The sequence below is a fragment of the Pogona vitticeps genome, chromosome 2 (assembly GCF_051106095.1).
Source record: "Pogona vitticeps strain Pit_001003342236 chromosome 2, PviZW2.1, whole genome shotgun sequence".
Classification (NCBI taxonomy): Eukaryota; Metazoa; Chordata; class Lepidosauria; order Squamata; family Agamidae; genus Pogona; species Pogona vitticeps.
In genome coordinates, this window is record NC_135784.1 from 199385095 (window position 1) to 199412331 (window position 27237).

The 27237-nt window shown below is 38.5% G+C and overlaps 1 protein-coding gene across 4 annotated transcripts in view; it reads left to right on the top strand.

The window, feature by feature from the left end:
• The window catches only part of PAX5 (paired box 5), a 304245-nt gene that overhangs the window by 132632 nt on the left and 144376 nt on the right, over window positions 1-27237 (top strand). For 2 of the 4 annotated variants that reach the window (XM_020791379.3, XM_020791380.3), the window contains exon 7: window positions 13672-13728. The exons of the other annotated variants lie outside the window; for them this stretch is intronic. In XM_020791379.3, coding sequence (XP_020647038.2) covers window positions 13672-13728 — 57 coding nt within the window. The remainder of the gene's footprint in view (window positions 1-13671; window positions 13729-27237) is intronic. 4 annotated transcript variants of the gene reach the window in all.

A 27237-nucleotide genomic window follows, 5' to 3' on the forward strand; every position in this document is an offset into this window, starting at 1 on the left:
GTGCATGCATGGACGCCCCCATGCTAAACCGGTCTGTGGAGGCAAAACGGTTGGGGACCACTGCCTTACTTAGCCCCAAGGTCCTATATCAAAACACATGTATCCTTTTGTGCTGGGAATGGAGGAACACAGAAATGTGGTAAATCCCATATCCGAAGACTAGGGATAATATTTTGTTTACTGTTATATGTTCAGTAGTGAAACCTTAACAGGAAATAGGCCTGACATCCAATACTGAGCTACCCATATTTTGGGGAACAATATCCATATGTGCTTTTGGTCTTTGAGAGAGGAATCCTAATAGCATTTGGAGTGGGAGCAAAGTAGTTGATCATCTGCCACTTCCAAAGGCTTTTCAGCTGTTCTTTATTCAATGGCAGACCTTTCTTTAAAAGAACCCTCCATCTTATTGAAGCCATTTTAGAAAGTTTAACTCTTCAAAATCCTGGCAAATTCCCTTTGAGATATGAAACAGGAAATCTCAGAGTACTGCAATCTTTGCCTTTTGTGTGTGTGTCATGTGCTGCTAAGTTTCATTGGATATATGGAAACCTAAAAAAATAATCCCACACTCGCACAGGCTGCCTAGAAGCATTAATAAAAATAATTTGGAAAAATGGGAGGAAACCCCCCCCCCTCAATCAAGAAAAATAGGTACAAATCCAAAAAGACTGAGATGCAGCCAAACAGTTAGGCCATACAAGATGGAGGCACACGGTGCTTGCAAACCATAAGGAATGAATGAAACAAACACTCTCATTGGATTCTAACCAATTGAGGCCCTTTTACAGTTCCAGACTTCCCGCTTTCTGCTCTCAGATGTTCTGACTGGTTGCTGACAGAAGCCCGTGTTGGCTGTAGAATTAATCAAGTTAGTTAGTTAGTTAGTTAGCTGTAGAAGGAAAAAATTCCTGGGCATTGGGACAGAAACAAAACAGTGAAACATAGGAAAATTTTTAATGTTCATCTCCTGCCTTTCTGCCAGAAAAATAGTGGCATCTGCATATCTTAAATTATCGATGTTTCTTCCACCAATGTTCACTCTGCCTTCATCTGAATCTAGTCCAGCTTTTCATATGATATGTTCTGTGTACAGATTGAACAGATAAGGGGAAAAAACGCACCCTTGTCTGACACCTTTGTCTATACAAAACCATTCTGTCTCTCCATATTCTGTTCTAATGGTAGCTTCTTGCCCACAAGAAGCTCCTATGTATCAGGAAAATCAAGTTCTGAGGCACATTCATATCTTTCAGAACAAACCACAGTTTCTCATGATCCACAAAGTCAAAGATTTTGTTCTTGTCTATGAAGCATAGACTGATCTGAAATTCTTTGGTGCACTCCAGTGGCCAATAAATATTTCCAATCTCTTCCTTTTTAAAATCCAGCTTGAACATTAAGCATTTCTCACTCCATATAAGATAAAAGTCTTTGTTGCAACACCTTGAGCACCACTTTCCTTGTACAGGAGAGAAATTAAAGCAAGGCTCCTACAGTTACCGCACTCCTTGGCATTTCCTTTCTTAGAGATTAGAATGTATATTGAGCATTGTCGATCAATACAAAATGACTGGCATGACTGTGGTCACAGGCCAACAGTCTGTTTGTCCAAATCTGTGCGTAATTTCCCCTGTTGTAGCTGTCCTTCTTCATGCAGTATCCATCTTCTACTAATAGATTAGCTGTTTTAAACTTTGTCTTGAAGTAATATGTTGCATGAGAAAAGAGGAACTAAATCCAGAGATGTTGTTCTGTTGGTGCAATGTCTTGAATGAGCACATGCATGAGAATCTATCCGTTATATATTATAATGGAATATTCTACATGCTTTTTGCACATGGCTCTTTGGAGTCACTCTATACTGTATTCTGTATTTAACCATAATGTCTATAATGTTGTTGCTTTCACTTTTATTTCTATATGTACTCAGAAATGTGGCCTTGTGCACTCTTATTTTTTCCTTATTATGTTGCCTGTTTCACCTTAGAAGAAAATTAGGTACTGTTATCTATTGATGTCTTTACTTGCTACCCTTCCTGAAATTGGCCGTGTAGACATGTTTTCTCCCAACTGCTAACACTTTCTTCCTACTCTACCCATTTGCCTCGCTATCACTCTCTTTTGCCTCAAATGACATCTTGCCTTCTGTTTCTTACATGTTGTTTCTTAAATGTTATTTCCTTGTTGGGTGGCTTCCCCACATATCTATTTCCTGTAGTTCTGTGTGCGTGCACAGTGCCTCAAGTGTTGCTACTTTCACAGACATGTAAACAGCTGAACAATTTTTTTTGAGCTTTTGGGTATTTTGATAGTTTTTCTTCAAAAACCCAGATTTATCTGAAAACCCACAGGGCCCTCCCCATACTCTAATAGGTCTGGAGACCTCTTTTTGCCTACTCTCTCCCCGTTTTTAATACTCCACAAATTTCACATAGCAAATACGCATTTGACTAATAAAGGGATTGAACACTTTCTGGTATAGTTCATTTTATGTAAGGTAAAAGTAAGAAATGAGTTAGGTTTAATTTTATTGGTTCCCTGAAAAATTAAATAAACATTAAGAAAATGCCTGTCATTTCAGCCACAAGTGCCTGCAGTTTCCTATCATTGCATGCAGACTGGTTGTTACTTTAGAAATCTTTGGCGTTTATATATGTGCACGAGAGAAAAGCTGAGAAAGAGAGTGAAAGGGTGTGTGTGAGATTTACGGATATGTGGCCTGTCACATGTCTTTAAAATTACAGTGCCCATTTTCTGCTGAAATAATTTCTACAAAGAGTGGCTCCTATTACAGCAAAAGGAGCACGGACGTCATGATTTATTATTATTTATAGTCCCAGGGCCTTGTTTATGCACGATGGGTTAGGTGCGCAGGATAGAAATGCCATTATGCAAATGACATTGAATGTCCTTACCGAGCCTAAATAATTTTTGTGTTGGACGATTAAACCTCATCTGTTATTGATATGGGCTGCAGTCAGGCTATTAAAGAGTCCCAACAGTACTTACTCCCAGTAATGGGAAAATTGAGAGGAAGAGGCTAAACAATTGCCTCAAGTGTGCTGTGATTGTCTGGTAGGAGTGGAACATAACAAACCTCCTGAATGGAAATCGTGTTCACTACTTAGGGATAAATAAAGAAGGGAGAACATGCAATAAATTATACTTTGTGATTTGAATCAGTGCACTAGAGAATTTGTGTACGTTCAATTTGTTTATCTAAATATTTTGGGGGGTGGGTGGGTGAGCGAGCGGAGGCTGTGGTTGAAATGTCTGTAGCTAGTCATGGTCTGTATGCAGTGTTTTCATTCCCTCTCTCTCTCTCACTCCCTCTCCTCTGCTCTGGAGGAGTGGGCTGGGGAATGAGGGTGGGTGGGTGGGGGATGGGGGGATGGACTAGAGAACCAATCTTCTCAGTGAACAAGGGAGCTACGTCGTCATTGCTCCTTTCTTTTTTGACACAGCTGTGCGGTCACATTTTGATCAGTGTTGATAGCTTATGAATTCCAAAATTGACAAAATTTACAGAAAAATGAGGATAATCCATCTTCCTTAGCAGCCTGTCAGGAGCTGGCTATACTTCATAATCCTCAATTACAGATGCTATTTTCAGACATTTACATGCAGATATTAGGAGAAAATGAAAATGAGAAACAAAGAGAGAATGGAAATGCAGCTATTTATATGTATAAAAGAAAAACAACAGGTATATTCTGGGCATTTAGATTGGATCTGGGGTTCCTTTTTTACAAAAGGCTTTGAGTGACTGTAATGTATTTTCAGATTTTAGCAGGAAATCCAGCATATATTGCTTCCAGCATGCAAATAATAAGAAGGTTTAGGTCAAAAATAGGTCAGTTATTCAGAAGTATTAGAGTAAATCTGTTCATGGTGGGGTGCACTAAATAATTCCCACTCTTTTAAGGAAGATCTCTGGGGAGTATCATGATTCTAATTGGATTTGGGCGAAAATGAAATACAGCTGCTATTTTTTAAAAAAAGAGTCTTTTATGAAAGTAAGATTTTAAAAATAAAATATTTTGAGCAAAGGAAAACAAGAACATTTCAGCTTTTCTGTGGAAACTCCTGCTGTTTTAAAAAGTTGGTTGACAAATGCTATGCAAAACAAAGCGGATTTGGAATGCTGCTATAATTGGCTGTGTAAATAGGATTTACCCCAAAGAAAAATTAGTGTCATTGATAGTGCATGGTGGAATTGAAAATGTGATGTAAATGATAGATAGATGAAGACAGGGGTGAGGGGAGGATTCGTTTTTTGATAAATGGTTCATCAGATTCTTGCCAGTTCAGATCTGGGGGAGTCAAGGAGGAGGTTCTGGTAATGAAATTTCAATTCCTATAAAATTTAAGACAGAATAGCACCAATGCCAATACAGCTGTACATGGCACAGGGTTTCCACAACGCTGGGGAGATTAATTAGAGCTTCTTTGGATTAAAATCTGTGAACCATGGCCAATGTTATATCCCCACCCCACCCCCTCACTCCATTTTTTGTGGTCTGACAGCAGAGTTTTTTGTGGAAAACCTGGTTACTCATATAATCCTTATATTTTCCTTCAGTGTTTGCATAACATGATCTTTCCCATAATTGATTATACAAGGAAAATCTACAGAATTCAAATGCATTATACATATAATGTAGGCATGACAATCTACACAAAGATGTGGAATTTTTGAAGATGTTAATTTCTTGATTTTGATGATACTTTGATTTTTGTGGATATTAAAAAAACATGTAATAAAATTTGCACCAGATAGTTTCCTATTATACAGTAAATAAAGATCTAGCACAGTGGAAGTCTGGCTGAAGGAAAACTAATCAGAACATTTAAATTTTTTAAAACATTGAGGTATTTTGGATCTGGCTATATTAGAAAGCAGCGGCTTGTGGAATTTTATCCTTGTGAATTCTATTACAAACTGATCTGATGTTTTGATGTAGCTTTTTTCCTCTGTTTTAAAATGTGTATTTTGAAGGGAAAGATATTTAAAATCTGTGCAAGACATGAAGGTTTGGATGATATTTATGCCTAGTGTTATGAGTTTCCTCCTTCATCTCATCCTCCCATAGGATAATCCATTTAACGTGGTTTGTAGCATTTTTGAGGAGGTAGGATAGTGGTTGTGTAGAAGGTGGTACTGGGTAATGGACTTTGGTCTTGCCCATTTAATGCAGTCACATCTGGAGCCAACCCAGATATATAAGCCAAACCGTAGAAGCTAAGAACCATCATGACTTTCATTATTATTATACTTATATTTTTCTCAACTGGCGTATTATTTTTCATTTTACTACGTCATTAAAAAGAACTTCAATAGACATAAGTAAACAGACTTTCTGTATAGCTTCTTACATGGTGCCAATCCCAAAATGTTTTTCTGTTCTTCATGCTTTGTGTCCTCTGAACACGCTTACAAACTACTGAAAAGAAAGAAATAGTGTAGTAAAGAAAGTATCTAATTGTGATCATCTGTGGACAATGGACCCACCTCTTTACCAGGAACCAATAGAACTGCACCTCCTTTTGGCCCCTGGTAAAGAGATTGCTCCATTATCCATTGATCTGGAGCAGTATAACAGATCCATGTAACATTACTGGAGTCTTGAATCAATCCCTCTTCTTTGTCTTCTATTTCAGGATTATTTTACTTCACTTGGGAACTGTTAATTTTTGCAGGGGGTGAGTAGGTTCAGTCCAGGTCTTTCCAGAAGGAGATGGGAAGAAGGAGGAGGAGGAAGGGAGGAGATGTGCTGTTGTTATGGAAACTCAATCTGGATTGCATTGAAGGAAAGCTGGCTACAGGTGTAGAAGTCTGGAGCAATTAAATCCAGATAAAGGGGGTGAAAGGGACTAGAATTCCAATTTACATTGATCCAAGCCACATAGATTGCCTGGATCAGCCTTGAAACAAGTAGGGAAAAAGGGGGAAGAATTTGGAATGGAAGATCTTGACAGTATGTTTATAGGAATTATTTATTCTATGTAGGCACAATCCAGTTATTTCATCAAAGATCTAGGGCCTAAAATCTTGAAATCCATCTGTAAAAAGCAAGAGAAAAGAAAAAGTAAAGTTATAATTTGTCTCTTTTGAAGTGGCACAAGGTCAGATGGGCAACCAGTTCTACACGGCAGGTAGCCTGCTTAATATTCTCCGTCTGTCTGAATGGGTCAGCGGCTGTTGGAAGTCTGTAGTAATGGAGAAATGTGCCCCCAATCTAATGCCTATTTTTTACTTGCTTGAGAAAAAAAGTCAAATGAATTTATAAGTAATGGAGAATGCATTGAGAGGAAATCTAACCTCTTAAACTCTCCTCAGCCTCCAAGGTCAGGGAAGTGTTTTAAATGAAAGCTTATCTGGTATGTTGTTGACAATATTATTTGACCCATGTCTCCAAGGCCAAAATCAACATCTTTTTTGTGTAGACATAGGTTACTGGAGAAATGATCTAATAAACAGTAAACTGCCATCTTCCTTCTACATCTCTCTGAAGTCCACCCCCCCCCCCAGATCTTATACATGCTTTGTGTCTCATTAAACAGATTAGTAGTCTTGTGCATAATCATCCAGGGACTTCACTTGAGTAACTCCCATTTATTTCAGTAGAGATTGTATGGGGGGAAAAACACCCAAAGATTTTGAATCATGTCTTATTGTCCTAAATATACAGGATATTAATTTTTTTTTTTTAAAAAGGAAACACGGGTCTGATTTAGGGTTGTATGCGTGTAATCAACCTGTAAACACATGGAATGCTTCCTTGCCTCTTATTATACTGAACAGCAATTTGTGGTATTGCTAATTTTCTTACAGAGGCTACATAATGTGCAGCTTGGGAGATTGCAATGGAATGAATTGTATGTGAAGTGTTGGTTTGTGCATGCAGATCCCCATCCACATTGGGACTAATCATCAAGTGATGGAAGCTGGCCATGGTGAATTGTAATGATGGTGTTTGTCTATTGCTCCCCAGAATCTCCCATGCTGTTGGCCGCATCCTTTGCTTAAACTTATTCATCCCAAAAGTAGATGACTCTACATTAAAAAACAAAAACAAAAAACACCACCTGGATGAACTTCTTTAAAATAATGGTAGCTACAAGGACCACTAAATTCTGACTAAAAGCACCAGTAAAAAAAATTACACTAAATGCTCCATTTAAACAATTTGAATGAATGGTTCTCCAACTGTTCAAAAATTAAAATGCTTTTTATTTACCGTATTTTCCTGTGTATAAGACTATACTTTTGTCTAAAATCTTTAGACTAAAAATTGAGGGTCGTCTTATACATGGAAGTAAGCTGAGGAGAAAAAACAAGTGGAGGGGAAAGCAGGGATCAAAGTGATCCTGCAGGGCTTTGATTCCTGCTTTCCCCTCCACTTGCTAAGCCTTAGCAAAAGGAAAGCAGGGATCAAAGTGCTGCAAGATTGCTTTGATCCCTGCTTTCCCCTCTGCTTGCTAAGTCCCATGGGGCTTAGCAAAAGGAGGGGGGAAGGATCAAAGCAATCCTGTGGCTGTATAAAGGGGAAAGGGATCAAAATGATTGTGCAGTTGTGGAATTGCTTTGATCCCTTTCCTCCTCCTTTTGCTAAGCCATGCAGGGCTTAGCACAAAGGCAGAAAGCAGGGATCAAAGCCATCCTGCAGCACTTTAATCCTTTTTACCCTACATTTGCTAAGCCCCACCTAGATTTCTTAATTTTTGGTTAGAAAAGTGGGGGGTTCTTATACATGGGGGTGTCTTATACACAGAAAAATACGGTACTTAACTTTGTCTATTAATTGAAATTTTTATTCTCAGTTATATCCCTGTTGGTCTGTTGCAGCAAAAACAACAGAAAATCTTCTGTCCTCTTTAAGACTAATGCTGTTTTTTTGTTTTATGTTCTTAACGGTGGATTGAAGGTGTCACGTGTTCCTACATTTTATTTGGCACACCTGTTGAGATAGGCTGTAGTCCATACAAGTGGAAACCAAATGGAAAAAGTTAGTCTAAGATGCCAGAAGACTTTTTTTCCTGTTTTTTTCCCCAAACATCAAACATACAAGCATGAAAACCTCATGTTTGGGGTATGGGTATAAACATGAGCTTTTGTTTTTCCTTTTTAACAGAGAATTTCAAATTTGAAGTTGATCCAACTCTGTCCCACTCTGTCCCACTGGTTGTGGAGTAAATACCTCTCTTGTGGGACAGATTCCCCTTCTCTGATGTGGATGTATCCTTAAAGCTTACACAGAAATATAACAGTTTTCAAGGTGCCACAACATTTTGGTTTTCTGTTCTTTGTTTGTTTTCACTTTTGGTCTGGGTAGTTTTTTCTGCAGCCTCCTGGAAGTTCACATTGTTCTTCGGAACTTGGTGGCCTGTGCAGCAGATATGGGGAAAACATACAGAAGGCAGGAAAGGAGTGATATTTCCTGTTTTCTGAGCATGTCCAATTGGGCAAAACTGGATGATGTCTTTAGTTTTAAAAATAATTTATGAAAGTTTCCCAGTTTCAAATACCTGTATCTGACATGTGTATTGTTTTACCTAATTCATCCTAGCTGAATCTAGCCAGTATTGCTTTGTTGACTGCTACTTATTTTGCAACCTGCCTTTCCCAACATATGGCAGAGAAAATAAGTGTAATAAAATACATAAAGTACAGAAATGCAGTTAAAAACCACTAATGACCACCACAAAAATCAACAATTAACATTAAAAATCATAGCAGCAAGTAAAACAGGAGAAAAATGTCAGTTCAGTTTAAATATCTTTTGTGAAAAATGGAGTTAGTTAATTTTTAGTAAGCCCAGGGAGGGAGGTATCCATTCATAACAATCAGAATAACATTTACTCTGGAATTGTTCCATCACTTGTTGCTACTAGTCTGACCTCTGATAAAAGTTGAATAAAGAGTAGATGTTGCAGTTTTATGCTACAATATAGGTGTGTTTTGGCTAGGATGATAAATGACTTTTATTCATTGACATCTGTCTGACAGGATGTGTGTCAGAATTGGCAGTTGTGACAGTTAAGAACTGTGGAAGAAAGTTTAGGTATGGAACTGTAAGCTGATTACACTGGTTCTTGACTAAATAATACATTCTGATTTTGTATATACAGTATGTGTGTGTGAGAGAGAGAGAGTGAGAGCGTATGTGTTAGTCAATGAGACCTGTATATTAGTTCTGGTCAGTGAAGTTAGGACTGAGTATGATCTGTTTTTGTGAAGAAGCTTTGAACAATATTCTAATCTTGTTGGAATGTGCACCAAAACAAGTATCCATTTGTCCATATATAAGGAAATGAAAATGTTTACAATTATAAAGAAGAAAAGTAAAGTCTGATTATTGTTTATTGAAAAAACTAAAAAATTGGAACATGTTTCTTATATTTTACCTTTACTATTGAAGGAACCTTTTTATTCCTTTATGTATGTCCTTTTTTTAAAAAAAACACCTCTTTGGTTTACAAACTCTCCATATTTGTTGTATAGATAGCAATAGCAAAATACTATACTATACTATACTATAAAGCAGTGTGTTTCTCTTGAACTGTTCTTACGTTCTAAAAGTAGATCTGGGTTAAAGCAGCAGTGTTGAAGGAAATATTGGCTGTTTGCCTGGGCTAGTAACAGGGATAATCCAAGAAAAGGAGATCATAAATTCATAAGTTTAAATGGTAATTCCCAATTTAGTGAAAGGATTTGGAGGTGGCTGGTGGCACATACAGGTAGACAAGATGTGTGAAGCTGAGTGTCTGTCTCATTAGTACTCTACGAATGACTTGAGCACATGGCTTACAATATTCTTCAGTGGGAAACTGTCCGGAGTTGGATGGGGCTATGAGAAATATTGGAACTAACAAGTTATAAGTACTGTAATGCAGTTGCCTGGAATGAATTACTTCTTGATGTAACAGGGTGTAGCAAAGGGGTCTTCTAGATAGGACATTTGAACTTCTGTATATCACTTTATTTTATGTTAGAAATTCATGGACTAGTTTTCTCTTTCAGCGTCTTTGGAGGAATGGCTGAGGGTCCCCCCAAATTATCTATCTGCCTTTTTTGCATTGTCTTAAAAAGCATCCTCTTTTGCCACTAGTTCAGGCTTCTTTTCAGGTGCACCTACTACTGTACTGATTCTTCCTTCCATCTTCCCAGTTCTTTTGTCATTCCCTCCCATCTTCTTCTTCTTTATAATTGGGGAAGTGTCAAAGTTCAAAATCACTCCCACGTTGCTAGGATCTAGGAAGGACGGACGGACGGATGAACAAGCTTTGGGATGGAAACAGAAGCACAACGTGGCACAAAATGAACTGAGAGCATGGAAAAAATAAAAAGCTGTGGGAATTCAACCAAATCCACTGCCCCAAACCCTGCTCATATCTGTGCATAGTAGGGGAATTTAGATGTTATCTTCACGGCAGGAGAAATCGCCTTGAAGTCTGGTGTAGAATTTAAAGGCTACAAATGCCCTATTGGGAAGAACCTGAAATTACATTTCATAACTAATGTACTAAGTATGATGGAAGCTTCTGTAGCTGTCCTATGTATGCTCATGTAGCAGGTAGAAAGGGGAGAAAATAATAAAATATGGGTCCTCTTTATGACCTAATTTCCACATCAATTTGCAGATCTCTAGTTTGTTGTAATGTGTAGATTCTTCTAACAAGCCATGGTTTGCTAAATCTCCACAAACAACAGTTGATTCAGAGGCTTCTTGTTGATGTATGACCTCTGACTTAAACTGTAGCCTGTTCTGATATTTGAAACTTCACTCGTGGCTTGCCCTGGCTTGTTTCTTCAGTAGCCTATCCTGAAACAGGTGCTCACTAGAAGTGTGTGATGAAAGACAAGTAGAAATAGGGAGGACAAATCATAGTTTGTTTGCTCACCTCTCATGCAGTTCGTGATTTAAGCAACAAAACATGGTTAATACAAACTTTGGTTTATTGTGATGTGAGAATGGGCTCTTATGTTTTTTTTAATCCAACCAAAATGTTACATGAGCTTTCCAGTGCTTTGGATAACAATTAACAGTTCACGTTCTGATAACCATTTTCCTAACTGCTCATAGCATAGAATCTCAATAAATGTTACAGCAATCCTGTATGGTGGGCCAGTATTATACTTCCAATCTGGTTCCAATTATTATTCTATCAATGCAGATTATTATTTTTTAACTGAACTGGTGAGGTGCAATTTTCGTTACAGCTATATACTGAGTTTATGACAAAGTGATGCTTGTATCAGGAATGTCCTTGTTTACAGCTCATTCTTTCACCCTACTTGTGATACAGAAATACAGGAAGAGTATTCCTTGCTACTCTGACCCGCAGACACTGCTGATTCCGTACCTATTTCACTTATGGTGAAATTAGTTTTCATTTTTCCTCTATAAAATATTACAGAATTTACAGTCATGTATAGTAATACAGTAATTAGATGGTCAACCAAGTCAGTTTTTATGGGTCATGGGAAGGAACTGGAATGTATACTGCTTTACTTTACCTTATATCACTTAAGAAAGACTTGAGAATCAGCACTGATGGCTGGACAGTTCTCTTGTTGTAGACTTCCCTGTTGCAATCTCTTTCTGTGACCAGTCCTCCTGATCTTGTGGACATGGTCCTATAGCCTGTGAAGGTGGCTGGGATCAGGGAGATTTTATTCGCTCTCCCTCCAGAATGTTACATTTCTCCTGTTCTCCTGAGGCTAAGACATGTTCCCTTACTTTTTAAATAGCATCTTTGCAGATAAAGAGAGATCCACATTTAGAGCACACCATTTTATATGTCTACTCAGAAGTAAGCCCCACTGAGTTCAATGGAGCTTAATCCGAGGAAAATGGATCTAGCATTGTAGGTTTAATTAATTATGGTTATTTATGGCAAGGGAGTTGTAGTGTTCAGCCAATATATATCACAAGATTATAATAATATATTATCACTACCAACATTTAGCTCTGTTATAGCATGCAAATTATTATTACTGTTGTTGGGTCATTGAATGTGAAAGTGGTGCCTTGGTACTGTATATATGCAGGGTGCAGATCTTAAATGAATGAGTGCGGACTTGGTACACTTTGTTATTTAAGTAGCCTTCTGTCTACAGTACAGTACTAGCTTTCCCAATTCTGAGAATTTCTTTGTGTGAATTTTCAGTTTATTTTGGTTGGCTGTCTCTTTTCTGCTACAAGCCTTGCTCCATTCTTTATACCAGTTTTGCATTTAGTGCTTGACCACACAAAGAAGGCCAGTTTCAAGGACAACATTTGCATTGATTTGACCACGATCAACCACAACATCTTTTAAAAATATGTCAAAAAATACTTGTTATCTAGTAAGTGTGTATTTGTGTGTTGTGAGGAGAAAGACAGAAATAGAAAGAAACTGAGGATAGTGTGTGAGTATGCACTTGGGACCTACAGTCCAGAGTACTCCTATGGTTTAGAGATAGGCTACTCACCTTTGTGCTGCACTAGAGTACAGAACGTGGAAACAGTTCATGCTTTGTTTTCAGGATGCTATATACAGTAACTTGGTATTTACACCTCTGTGTATTTTGCTAATGCAGTTCTATGTTTGATTATATGTTTTAAACTATCAGATTCCTACCAGGCTGGTGTGATTTCTGTAGGGATAGCAGGTTCACTTTAAGTGAGATGGCTCCCAGTGAAGCAACCCTTTCCAGTGTGATCAGGAATGATCCTTTCTTTGCCTTCTGATCACACAAGTTTAAACAAAGCTTTTTTAAAAAGGTGTTTCACAACTGTAACTCTAAGGAATTATTTCTATAAGAGATTTCCACAAATCACATTGTGTGCTGGATTGCTAGCTAAGCTACCACCCTTGAGCAAATGGTCACGAGCATATGAAACAGTTCTTTATGCTCAGCTAGGTGATCTAGCACAGCTGGGGTATTGCTTTTAACTGGCAGCCATTCTCAATTTCCATGGCTGCTGTGGAGGTTTTTCTAGCCATCTTCCATAAAATCTTTTTATCTGAAGTAGCTTGTGACTAGATCAAGGCAATTTTGCATGCAAAACGCGTGCTTCAGTGCTGAGATATAGCTACTTCCTCAAAGTCTTGAGATTTTTGTCAAAGATTGCTACATCTCTTGTATTTATGTGGAGTTCATTTCCCTACTTTCTTGCAAAGTGTGTACATGGGCTGCAAGATGTGTGAACCACCTAACTTTGAATACACCCCATCAACCAAGCATGGTGAATTATCAGGGGCATGATAAACCACCTGTCTGTCTGCCGGGGTTATTAAGCACTTCTCAAACCACAATGCATGGCTGATGGACTGTGTTGAGCTTCATGGGGCGCAAACGGTGCAGCCCATGGCATTCTAAATGATGTTCCTATCACAAAGCTTGGTTGGGCTCTTCTAGGCAGGGAGTCATATAGACTATTGCTGCTTTTTTTTATTACTTAAAATTGCTGAGAAATACTTAACTACATGTCAGCTTTGGGCTAATAAGTCATTTAGGGTGCTTATTAGCAAAAAAATATTTACCGGAGGTGTTAATTACAGGAGGGAAAGTGCCTCTGTAATATGATATATAGGTATTTAAAGTTCTCACTGCACTCCTTAAAGAAAGATACTATTTTCCTTACATTTCTGTTTTTTTTCTCCTTCATGCTATGGCAGTGGTGCTCCATGCTGATGAGACAATACTTGGTGCAACCCCAGGCAGTCATTTTGCAGGTAATTTCTTAGGATAACCAAACACCTTGCTCATACTTTTCATGTATGAAGCAGGTCAGGCTTCCCCAAGTATGGAGGGATTACTATGACTGTATGCAGGTAGACCGGGTGTCAATCTAAGCCTGTTCATGTCTATCCCAAAGTCCATTGGCATCGTACTGGAAATCGAAAAGGTAATATTCTTCTGTATTTCTTATATCTGAGCAATTAAGACAGTAGCAGCTTGGTCAGACCTGCATAGCTTTTATTCCATCAGGTTGAATGTAGCCTTTTAGCTTTACTATTTGCTTGGTAACCTCCGTGTTTTTGAAGTTCTAGGCAGGCATCAAAGACAGGATGCTGACTGAGGCACTAGCAAACCAGAATACATGATTGGGAGGCTGCATTTGGCTTGATGATTCTCAAATTATATGAATATCTCTTAGGCAAACCAGTGTTGTGTCTGCACAAGACATTTACAATGTAATGAATGTCCCCAACTCCATATGTCTTATTTTATTCTATCATATTTATTTTGAAGTTGTATATACAAATCATAACATGTGCTAAATAAAACACATGTGGAAAACCTTTGGCTTTCCAGATGTTTTCAACAACAGTTTTGTTACCATTGGCCTTGCTGGCTGGAGCATCTGGGAATTGGTACCAAAGACATTTAGAGGACCAAAGGTTCTCCACTTGTAATATAAGCAATCTGTTAGGTCAAAATACATCTTAATTATCTTTAACAATAAATTATTCAGTAGGAAGAATTATACTGAGCAGGCTTCCATAAATAGGTTCCTAAGCATGTGTCTAAGAAAGAAGAGTTGTAAACAGGCCATGTCTAATTTTGGTGGGAAGAATATTCCAAGTCCATGGTGCCACCACTCTAAAATACCTGCTCTCAGTAAATGTGAAATAGACCTTGGGAACATATTTACCTGTAAGGCCTCTTCTATGACATCAAGGACTTAGTGGGCCTATAAGGAAGCAGCAGTCTGTGAAGAGGAACACTGGATTAAACCAACTTAAACCAACATGTTTCAAAACTTAAACCAACATGTTTGAAAAACACAGGAAGAGTATTCCTTGCTACTCTGACGCGCAGACACTACTGATTCCGTACCTATAAGCAAACCACCCATATGGGAATAAGACCATTTAATCTGTTATTTTTTCTCTATTTGCATTAGGCAAAACATATATCTTTTGTTTTGGAATTGGGCAGTGAGGGGGCAGGGAGATGGCATGGCTTTGTGTGCATGTCGGATGTCTCAAGCATGTAGCACTGGAATATTTGCTTGGCTGAAAAGATGGCCCTATTAGAAGAGACAATACGAATTTGCCTTCAGGTGCCATCTGACCCGTCAGCTTGCTGTTTGGAACTCAGTTGCACAAAAACCACAACATTGTATTGAATATTGTTTCTGATCTCATTAGCAGTTAATGATATAACCCTTTCCCTTCATTCCAGTCCAAAGAGAGGAGTTGTTTGGCTACACCATTTTTATGGTGGGGAATGCAAAGAAAGATACTGGCAATATTTTCTCATACTCTTTTAACGTTTTGTTGATATTTTAACCTGCTAGCTCACCCTTTCATTCAATAGATTGCATTGTATAATTTATCAGAAAACAGAATTGTTCTTTGTCCTTCAACCAACAAGCTTGCATCACTTGCCGCAAAGTTATTCCCGTTTGTATTATTATACAGACTTTATTTTGCTATTCCCCTTGCAAATGGTTTGCAAGACTATAGTCCAAAAATTAAACAGAAGTGAAATACTTTGACTCATTTTTCAGTAAGGTAAAACTCTATAAAATAATGAGGAAATACTGAGCACACTGTAGAAATATGAAAGCCAGATATTTAGATCAGGTGGACACAATGCCAGCAAAGATATATGTGAGGATGAGAAACTGGATTTCAAAAATTTGTTTGTTTTGGAAATTCCATGGCAGCAATTCACATTGTTAAAATGTAATAAAGAATGATGATGGTGGTGGTGGTGGTGGTGGTGGTTAAAATGACAAGCCACTTTTCAGTTGCAGGTGGTTTGATTCTTCAACACAGTATGCAGAAAAACTTGAATGATACTATATATAATGCATATCATGTGTGTGACTTGAGCTAAAAAAAATTAAGTGGAATATTTCTGATGAATTAGCTCCCACAAATCATTTTGAAACAAAGGCCAGTAATTGGATAGTTAGGATACCCAAAAATTTATGATGAAGCCTACACAGAGCTTTTGATTTACATTTGGTTAAGCTCCTTAAGGAAAACTAAAGTATGAGGAGATTATTTTATCCACCAGGGTAAATGAGAAAGGTACTGTGTAAAAAAACTGAGAGAGGTGAGAAGATAATTCTGCTGGGAAAACCTGGGAGAGAACCCTCAAAGCACTCTTATCTCCAGGAACTGCAGTGAGCAATAGCAGTATTTATCCTTGCCTTTATGACATCATAAAGTGGGATATGGTGGCACTGCAGGTTAAACTACAGAAGCCTCTGTGCTGTAAGGTCTGTAGATCTTCAGCTGTAAGATCGAATCCACGTGACAAAGTGAGTGCCCGTCGCTTGTCCCAGCTCCCGCCAACCTAGTGGTTTGAAAGCATGCAAATGCGAGTAGATAAATAGGGACTACCTTGGTGGGAAGGTAACAGCGTTCCGTGTCTAAGTCGCACTGGCCATGTGACCACGGAAGATTGTCTTCGGACAAACGCTGGCTCTATGGCTTGGAAATGGGGATGAGCACCGCCCCCTAGAGTCGAACACGACTGGACAAAAATTGTCAAGGGGAACCTTTACCTTTACCTTTTATGACATCAGGTGATGCTACACCAATCCTCATCCATCACATGGATTTACTTGCAAGCCAAATAACCAGCACACTTAAAGAAAGTGGCCAATAGGTTTGTAAGAAATAAGAATAGGGATTGGTGCAGCAACTGCTGGTGTCACAAAGATCACTACACACAAAAGACCAGCTGATGACACCCATCAATCACAGTGACAGATAATCTCTCCTCCTTATCACAACAATACACCCACAACAAGACACACTAATCACCCATCTCCTGAAAAGGACAAAAGCCTATCTCACAGCCATAAATACTCAACTCCCAAGCAAACTACATCAGAGCACAGAGTGCTGTCCTCTGAAGATGCCGCCCCAGAGACTGGTGAAACATTAGGAAGAACAACCTTCAGAACACGGCCAAAGAGCCTGAAAAACGCACAACAATCATCACAAAGTTTTTGTTTTTGCTATTGTTATCTGGATATCTGGCAACCAACATGTATAAGGAAAGGGACTCAGACTTCCATGTTTGGGTACCTCTGTGCCAGGAGAACTAACACTGTTTGGATTTAGCTATGTGAGTTAGATCAGTGGTCCCCAACCTTGGGCCTCCAGATGTTCTTGGAGTACACATCCCAGAAGCCTTCACCACTACTTCTGCTGCCCAGGATTTCTGGGAGTTGAAGTCCAACAACATCTGGAGGCCCAAGGTTGGGGAACACTGAGTTAGATGATCTTGGCCTCACTACATCCCAAATATGAAGAGGCTGTTAGCTGGCAAATAAACTGGAGCAATTTTTAAAAACCCTGTGTAGATTTCTTCAAAAAAGGACAGAAAGGAAGGAGACATCAACCTAGATCAAAACTACAGAATAGAATACTTTATTACGATCAACAGATCAGATGTGAATAACACAGAATAACCGCACAAGTATAAACAGAATCAATACAATTATAATATACATTATGTGCAGAAGACTCTTAGGGGAACAAAATCCGTAAATAAATCTTAGGAGTATACCCCTACTCTCAGTTCATACATATTCATATATGGGTACATACATGTATATATCTACAGGATTAAGACACCATTTCTCGCCTGCAGACTAGTCAACCTAGATCAAAACTCCAGATTAGAATGTGGGCAGAGGTAACTCCTCAAAGAATGAAGCAAGAGATGGACATGAGAGGCAGAAAACAAAGAGGTAAAGCCAGCACTCAACAGGCAAGGGATACTTCAATCTGTGTCAACATTTCCATATGTATTCTACCATTTGGGATATGTATTGATTGAGTAAGCAAAATAATAATTACTTAGCAATGCTAGAAATGTCCAGGGATGTAGCTGAGTAGGTCTGTAGATCTGCTGGTTATGAGAGATATTTAATAGAACTTGCATATACAGAGGTACTATATCTCTGAACCTCAGATGCTAAGGTCAAAAAGAAGAGGGAAAACCCTCAATTCCATGTTTCTAGAGGCATCTGTCTGAACAGTGTTAGAAGCACTGCTGAAGTAGATGCCAAGAAAGGAATAAATAAAAAATATTTTAGTGCTTCAGCTGCCATTTCACTTTGGATTGCTTCAGGCAACACCCTCTTTGCTTTGGACATTAAGCAGAGGTTCACTTGGGTTTTCAGCAACTTTGGAGGTCTCTTCTTTGGAATACTATATAACAGCTGCTGTTGCTCTCTGCATAACTAGTCTGTATGGGGTCGGGGGGGGAGTGCTCATTGCCTGGTATCCCAGCAGCCTTTGCTTGTAGTATCAGTATGAGCTGGAACAGGAGGTGTGAATGAGAGTAATTGTCAGAAGGGGGAGAGAAAGGTGGCAGCCCTGAAAATGGTTGCTAGTTAGGAGTCCTATCGCATGTCAAGGACACTTGGGACAACAGAGTCCTTTGAGGTGGGGAGCCTTCCAGCCATTTTGGGGAAGTAGCAGCTTTTCCCTTCGACTGCTTGTTTTTTGGACTTCACTTTCCAGAATAGCCTCAGCCAATATGGTCCCCTTCCCTGGGAAGGTTCAGGAAATTATAGCCCCCCACCCCCACCCCCCAAAAGCCAGTGCCTTTTATACTTCAGTTATGAGCTGGGGCTTTGCTCACAACAAAGGCCGCACAGGGGCTTTGGCAGAAGACTCAATGACCAATGAAGCTCTAAAGCTGCAGGTCCAGCCCACTTTGCTTTGGACTGCCACAGGGAAGAACAGCTTTGTTCCAGAGAAGAGCCAATTGTCCTCAGAGAACTCATTTCTTCTGTGTAGATGGACTTTCCCCTTTATGTGGATGCATATTCCTAATTCCTAAGTACTTATGATCCAAGATCTAGTTCTGATGAAGGCTTTATTACATTGATTAGAGCCAACACAATGACACAGAGAAGGTCTTGTTCCTTAATAAATATTGATGAGCAACAAGAGCAGGCTGTTTGGAGCAAAATAATAGAATAAATAATCTGGGCTATTTGAAATATCCCTTGATATTTTCTAGGGAGTGTATTTCGGACATCATGTTATCAACTGAGAGCTGATGAAAGCAGCTGCCAATCTGTATCCAAGAAAAAACATCAAGTTGCAGCACTTTGTGTTTCAATGGCAAGTGCCGTAGCTTGGAAGGTTCCTGCTGTGCCATCAAATTGTCTCTAGGGTCTCTAGATGCTCATTGCCCAGAAACTGTGGAACAAGATGAGAGAGGGAAGCCTTTAATTACCAAAATTGCCACCACTGGAAGGTCTTTAACTTGCAGTGGTCATTTTGGGTGATTAAAGACTTCTTCCTCCCATCCAATCACTCCCACGGTTTCTGCTGATAAAAAAAGATTACAGTATATAGAAACCTCAGGAGCTCCAAGAGAGACGTCAGCAATGTTTAATTTCTACACAAAAAATCACTCTTGCTGATGACATAGTGTAAGTTACAGCAACAGGATTTCAGCCATTACATTGTTACTGTAAAGTAATATAATCAAATTACAAAGATGTGGTTATTGAACAGAAAGGGCTGATGCTGTATAGAGGGGAGTAAGATGAAGAAGCTATAATGATGAAATATATAGAACGTTCTTTTACTGAAAATCAATGTGTTGGGTATGATATTGGAGTGGGGACCAGTTGGTTGCGCTTGGGTTCTAATTCCCTCACTGACTTGAAGGCCACTTGAAGATGTTTGGCTAGTTATTATCTTCCAGCCTAATCTTCCCAACAAATTGGTTAGGAAAACTGTATGTATGCTACCTATACTCAGTGCATGGGGTCCTTCAAGGATGTTTCATATGTTCATCTCTTGGAATAACAATTGAGAAAGTTTCATAAATAAGTAAAGCAAGAGTTTATTCTTATACCATTTTTGGAAAGGGGAAAATGGAAATTGAATATGGGAAAATGACTATCAGTTGCCTGGCTTGGCCTTTCCCACAGACCAGGTGGCCAAAAGTGAGCTGTGTCCTGGCACAGCTCACATTCAAACATCTGTTTTTTTTAATATGCAGAGCTATAGGTTCTGCTTAATCTACCTTTGTATCTTTACCAGTAAGAAAATAAGCTGATATTTTAATGTGAGAAGTACTGAAGAACTGATTAGAATCAAAATCATGTTAGTGTTTAAGATATGTTTAATGGGACAGTCTTTCATGTATGAGAAAACAGACTAATAAAGGGCCAAACTATACATTACAAGGGTGGAATTCTGCCAGGTGGTACAGAATTGTTGGGTCTTTCTTCTGAGTAAGCAAGCTTGAGATCGCACTGTTTTGGAGCCAGGCTGTGGGTTATAGATAGCCTGTAACTAGAAGAGAGAATCTTTCAAGAGCTGACTGTGTGGTTGTCACAGCAGGAGTTTTTCTCACCTGCCATACATTGGTAAGCTGTACATATGCACATTAATTTCCTTTGTTTTCTGATTGAGCTCTTGGCCATAAGCATGTACTTTCTCAGTTAATCTGATTTCTTGGACATTAAATACTGCCTCAGTTATACATCTTAGATACTAATGTGATTTCAGTTGTAATGACAGGTTATGTGTAACACATACTTGGACCTTAATGATCCAGCCTGTGAGTGTTTCTAATCAGTCAGTTAAAACTGGGTTCCATAATATATGAGTAGCCTTGTGTTTTGTTCCCAGATAAAGATGAGAAAGTAGTACTGTACGGTGGACCAGGTGAAAAATGTTGGCCCCCATCCCACCATGTTTAACAAGTACCACTGAAATTAATGGGACAAGTTCACTGTGTTTAATATAGATTCTGTTGATTTCAATGCATCTCTGTAATCACTTATTTACTCTGGATTGGGTGTAATGGCTTGAGTCAGATAATAATGTAAAAATAATACAGTAAACCACAGACAATAACTAATAAGAGTTTTAATGTGAAGACAAGGATGAGTGATACCATTTTAGACCACTGAAATCTCACATACAGAGGCTATTTTTTCAGCTCTGCACAAATCTTCATTCAGTTGGGCATTGCAGAGGTGGGGATGGTGCAGAAAAAAGCATAAATGTTTCAATAATATAATGGCCTTTATTTGCCATAGAGTATGCACTGGAATGGGCTTGTTCATCTCAAGAATCGCCGTATAGGTGAGGTCAAATAGTCAAATGTCAAAACTACAGTAATTCCATGAAAGCATGGCTCCACTTCCTCAGATGATAATAGAAAACAATAAAGGACTAACAATACTATAGTATTCAAGTGAAAATCAACCTGTGTTAATGAAAAACCCACAGCATAGGGATGCATGGCTTAAGAAACTGTTGCAAGTCCAGCACCTTATTTACCACTGGGATGATAATGTCAATAAACAACGACTGAACCTGTACTTAACTCAGGGATTCATACATGCACTGCAAGGCCAAGTTATTTCCACTATCAGAAAATAATTATGAAGTGCCTATGGAGTATAAATGATTTATGTAGAATCTATCACGAATTTTTTAAAAATCATTGTACTGTAGCTGGATGTCCTAAACTAGCATCATTGGATTATATGTGTAAGCATAACCAAGTTGCAAAGATAATTTTTTAACAGTTGCATAAATTTTATGGATTGCTCACATCTTTTCCTCCATATTATATATTCCAGCTACCACCAGTTTTGGAAAACAAAACTGCACTACTGTACTGGGACAAATTAAATTACCATGAATAGAATGGTTGATTTTAATAATGTTATATTTTTGTATAAGCAACAAAGAAAAACATGTCTTATAGATGTTGGAGTTTCCTCAACAAGTAGCCTAAAAAGTAGGAAAAGGTGTGAAGTATCAAACAAAGATAGTCATACAGAGGAGGGGCAGGATCTGTTCCTGATCATCCCAGAGTGCAGGACACGTATGGGTTCAAACTACAGGAAACCACATTTAGGCTGAATATCAGGAAACACTTCAACTGTTAGAGCAGTACAATGGTACCTATTACCTCAGAGGTGTGTGTGTGTGTGTGTGTGTGTGTTCCAGCACTAGTGGCATTCAAGAAAAAATTGGACAGCCATCTGTCAGATCTGCTTTGATTTGGATTCCTGCATTGAGCAGGGGGTTGGACTCGATGACCTTATAGGCTCTTCCAACTCAATCATTTTATGATTCTGTGATTAAGCCAGGAAATTAAAAGAGCATTGAAGTGAGATCAGGTCATCCTCCTCCCCATACTGATTTTAGCAGCTGGAGTTCCAAAATCCTGGATTACCAATTTAAAGCAAATGCCAATAGCTGCTAATTTGCTTCCTGAAATAAAAAAAAAAATTGTGGCTTTGCAAATCTGTCAGCTCACTTGCAGACTTTTAGGACTTGAGTCCCAATTTTTAGGCTTGATCCTTCAGTCTGCCCACATCCACCAACAATACAGGGAAACAAGAAGTGCAATAGGAAGAAAAGAAGAATAAGATGGTTGTTTCTTAGTGTAGCTTAAGTTACTACTGCATTCCTTTGACAAATGGGCTTTGTCAAATAAACATTTCCCGACCTCCCTTTTAATGCATTCTCTTTCTAGTTGCGTGAGATAACTTTTTTCCATATCACATGCTTAGAGTCTGCAGTCTTTTGTTCTGACAAAGTGTGTCCTTGGTGAACATCTGTATAAGATGCATGAAGTTTTGCCTTCATCCCTGTCTTTCTAGGTCTTGACAATCATTAACACTATAGAACAGGTGCACAATCTCCTCATTGTCTTCTTTCACCTTTTGTTTTCTTATTTATTCCACATCCCTGGGCTGAAGTGACCTTCTTGGTTCTGAAAGCAAACTCTTGTTTTGGATCTTGGCCCAGGAGAATGAAGTTTCTCACATTTGAACTTGACTGATAGTATTGGCCTTCGTCAATAGAATTACAGTACTCTGTTCCTGCTGGATAGCCACAGGTATTTTACAGGGAGAATGTAGCTGACCTTTTGAATGTGACCTACCTCTCATGCCACAAAAGTAGCCCTTGTTAACCCAGTCAATAGCCAAGTCAGTATAAAATTTCATTTGAAACATCTGAAATACATTGTGTATTCAGGTGGCTCTTTACTACTGATAGCCAGGTGCTGTGATAACTGTCCACTCTGGGTCAGATGTTGCTGGTGGTTTTCTGTTGGGGTTTTCATTCTCTTTGTCTTTGAGGACCTTTCCCCTACTTACAAGGAAGTGGAGGTAGCACAAAATCAATGGCAATACTTAATTGACATGTCACAGTATCATTGTTGTGCCTATTTGTTTTTTAATGGTTGTGATGAACATGGGCTTCTGATTTTTCCTAGAGGTCTGTAAATCTCAATAGGTTTCTTAGGGACAATATTCAAGCATCACACCTTTTGACTTGGCACTACTGCCTTGGTTTGGGACAGCCTAAGAGTCCTGTCTATCATTGCTGTTAGCCTAAATATCTGTAAGGCATTCTACTATCCATTCCTCACCCTGCATGGCCTCACCCAGTAGCTGAGCGGATGTGACTTGTCCTAGAAGAAGAATCAATAATAATAGCAGCAACAACAGTGACACTAAGGACAACAACAACAACAACTACTACTACTACAAAAAAAACAATCATCACCACCAGGGCTGGTTGTGATTGATGAGTAGAACACGAATGCTGTTTTTATCTTTATATTTTGTAAGCTGCCTAGAGTAGATTTCCGAATCTAGATGGGTGGGGTAAAAATGGAACAAACAAACAAATAAATAAAATAAGTACTGCTGCCAGACATTTTCTTCAGAAATCGTAAATGTGGTCAATATTATACAACTGATCTCTTGGTTGAGGCATTGAGTATGGAGGCCAACCATTACAACGTTAATTTGTTTGAAACGAATTATTTGTCAGGCCTAACTTTTTTGGGGTATCTCAGTGAGGGAAAGCTTATGCTTTTTCCTTCTCCTGAAATGGAGGCTATGTATAGACTGGACATTTTTCAAATACTTGAAAGCAGCTTGATAAACTCTACACTGTGAATGTTATGCAGGTCATCAGGTGGTGGACTTAGGAGGGGTGGGGTGAGGGTTGTCATTGTGAAGGCTATACCTTTTCCATGCCTTGATTTTTCCTTTATTTAGAACATCTGAAACTTAAACTATGTATAATGTTAATTTAACTTGCCTTTTTTTAAAAAAAGCAAATATATTTTGTTGGTTGCAGCTGAAAATTATCAAGACACCTTTGCACTAGTTTCATCAAGAAAGCCTCTCCTTCAAAGCTAAATGCTGAAAATGGCACATTTACTACCCACAGAAGCTGCATGGCAGCATAGTCAGTGACTGACTAGGAGATTTCATAAGGTATAAGTCCAGAAATGTAACTTTTTTAAAGCTGTGTCCAAAATTGGCATTTGCCTTCCAATTTGGAAGAACATCTCCTTCTCAGTGCAGCTTAGACCTTAAAACAGTCATTAGGCAAGATTGTATACCTTGAATCACCATCTTGAATGGTACATGAACAACTCAATATTGTTCCACAATTGAATCAGTGCAGGGTCTGCTGCTGAACTGGCAGACACACAGACAGCTAAAACTAGGGTGTGTTTTTTTTTGTTGTTTCTTGGCCATCCTAAGGTGGTTACACTTTCTTACTGAATGAAACAGAAAATGAAATGAGTGTGAAAAAGAATGGCCTTATGTGGTGCCATCCCTTGCTGATGGGGGAAAGGTGAAATGCAAGTGAGCATATGGGGCCCTAATCCTGATTAGTACTTTAGTAGCTATGAACAAAATTTCCATACTTGTACCGATAACAACTCCTCTTCCTCCTCCTTTTATTTTCTTCTTTTCAAGTTCATTAATAAGCCGTACCTTCGCGTGGAACCATAGTTGGACAAATTCAAATGAGACCTAAAAACTTACTTGTTCAAGCTGGGACCATAGGGGCTGACCATGCAAATAGGCAATTATTGGGATAGAATTACTGTATTTCAATCATTATATTGTTATTATAGTTATTTGGACTGTTGTCTTATTGAATGATAATTGCTCACTGTATGTTTTTATCATTGCTATTATGTTATGGTTGTATTTCAGCTGTTTTTGACTATTGGAATGCGCTTTGGTATAGAGTGCAATAATAATAATAATAATAATAATAATAATAATAATAATAATAATAATAATAATAATAATAATAATAATAATAATAATAATAATAATAATTTCATTTTCCTGTTACACTTAAACAGGCAAATTTGCAGACACCTGTGGGATGGGCAGTCAACTAGGTCTTCAGCAGTGAATTGGACTTTGTTTTGCAGTGTTCAGATATAACTAGGGCAGGGACTATGCAAATCATCCCAGCTTCTTGTGCATAGGCTGTGCATTGTGGTTTTGCTTACATTAATGTTATTGTTGAAACATTATTTGTAGGAGATAGAAGCCAGTATTTTTTCCAGTGGTTGGATTGACCTTTCAAACTGATTTTGGACTTGAGTGCTGTTCAGTTGCTATTTGGGATGTTACAGTGTGGCTCTGAGCCAACTTTTAACCATGCCTAATTTTTTCTCTCAAAGCTTCTTGTAGTGATAGGTTGAAGAAGTTTAACTGGATTTGGTCAGTTGTCTCTTTTTAGAGCAATGATTCTCAACTTTAGGGCTCCTCATGTTCTTGGAATATATTTCCTGGAAGCCTTGACAAATACTATAGACACTTGGTTGGCTTAACAAAATCTTGTCAGGATTATTATCCAGAAGCATTCATAGGGCCAACGGTTGTATTCCTAGTATAAATTTAATTTTGGAAGAAAGTCATAGGCATCTCTCCTTTTAGAGAGGGTGTATGTATCTTGATGTGCCCTTTGGAATACAGCATATCAAAATTAACATTGTTAATTTAATTAATAAATTTAATGTTAATGAGTTAATTCTAACATGTTAGTTCTAAGCTCTGTCAATAGCAAAGCACAAGATGATTCTTCTCCTACACTGAGCACACACCAACTCATTAAACTGTTCAATACTGGTAAAGGCACAGCATCCTCCACCACAGTTGAGGGTGGTAGACATTCTCAGATCAGAGCACACATGAATCACATACTTCTGCCCTCTAGTCTAGTCTAGCAGCAGGTAGCAGCTGAGTGATGGAACAGGCAGGCAATCTCCACTTCCCAGGTTCTGCCTCTTAAGATGGCTGCCTAGTTGAAGGATAGAATTGTTCCTGAAGCTGGGACCTTCTGTTTACAAAATGTGCTCTACCACTGAGCAATCACCCTTTCCCAATATTTGAGTTAAGCTGGTCAAGGATGGAGATGTTGGAGGCAGAAACTATATGACCCTACCCATTATTTAGGTTTATGTGGATTTGGGTATTAAAGATGAAGGGTTCCATCTTCGCCTTACTCAGTTCAAAACTCAAGAATAATAGATTAGATTAACTAATTTTATTTAAAATGGAGCCATGAGGGTCCAAGTAAGGAATAAGCAAAGCAACGTTTAGAGATAATGTTTCATTTTGAAATTATATTTGACATTTCTTCAGTGTTTTTATACTGTTTTGATTTTTTTTTTTTGGTAAGTTGCTATTGTTCAAATTTTTATTTATGGGACCTGAAGATAAAAAGAGCAAGCATAGTAACAAATATTTTCAATTTGTGTTTGTATTTCATACCACCTGGATTTTTGTGATGTTATTTATAATGTTGTAGTATTTATTTTTAATCTTTTAGTTGTGTGGCAGCTGTTAAATACAGTTCATAATATAAACCTTGGTGGTTTTTTTGGGATGGTATAGCTATAGAGCTCAATGTGTGCAGTGTGGGAGTAATCCTCCCCAGCCAAGCAAGCCGCTTGAGGGCCAGACCCCTCGGCCATGATATCACTGCTCCCCCTTGTGTCCAGTGGCTAAAACATCACTTCTACCATTAAAAAAGAGAGACTGTGCTAGAAGTTTCAGGGTTAATGCAGATGCCTCCACAATAAGCAGATGCCGCTTGTTGTTGTTTAAAACAAAACAGGTTCATTTAGAATATTAGTATCCTGATACAAGACACGACTTTTGGATAAAATTATAACAATGAGCTTTGCAAGAGCAGGAGAGGAAAAAGAGGGAAGAATGACTCAATTTTCAAATACAAAAATATATATGTCTGCAGAGTTTAAGTCCTTCCATTGTTATTGAGGGCTGCTGACAGACCTAGAGGAGGGCCTGGGCCTGATACTGCCTTTTACCCAGATAGTGCCACTCTAAGGCTGACTGCCAGTTTACCCGTTAATTCCCATTTCACACAAGAGGAGGCCACAAAAGCACCTGCTCTGTTACAGATGCCAGTTGGATA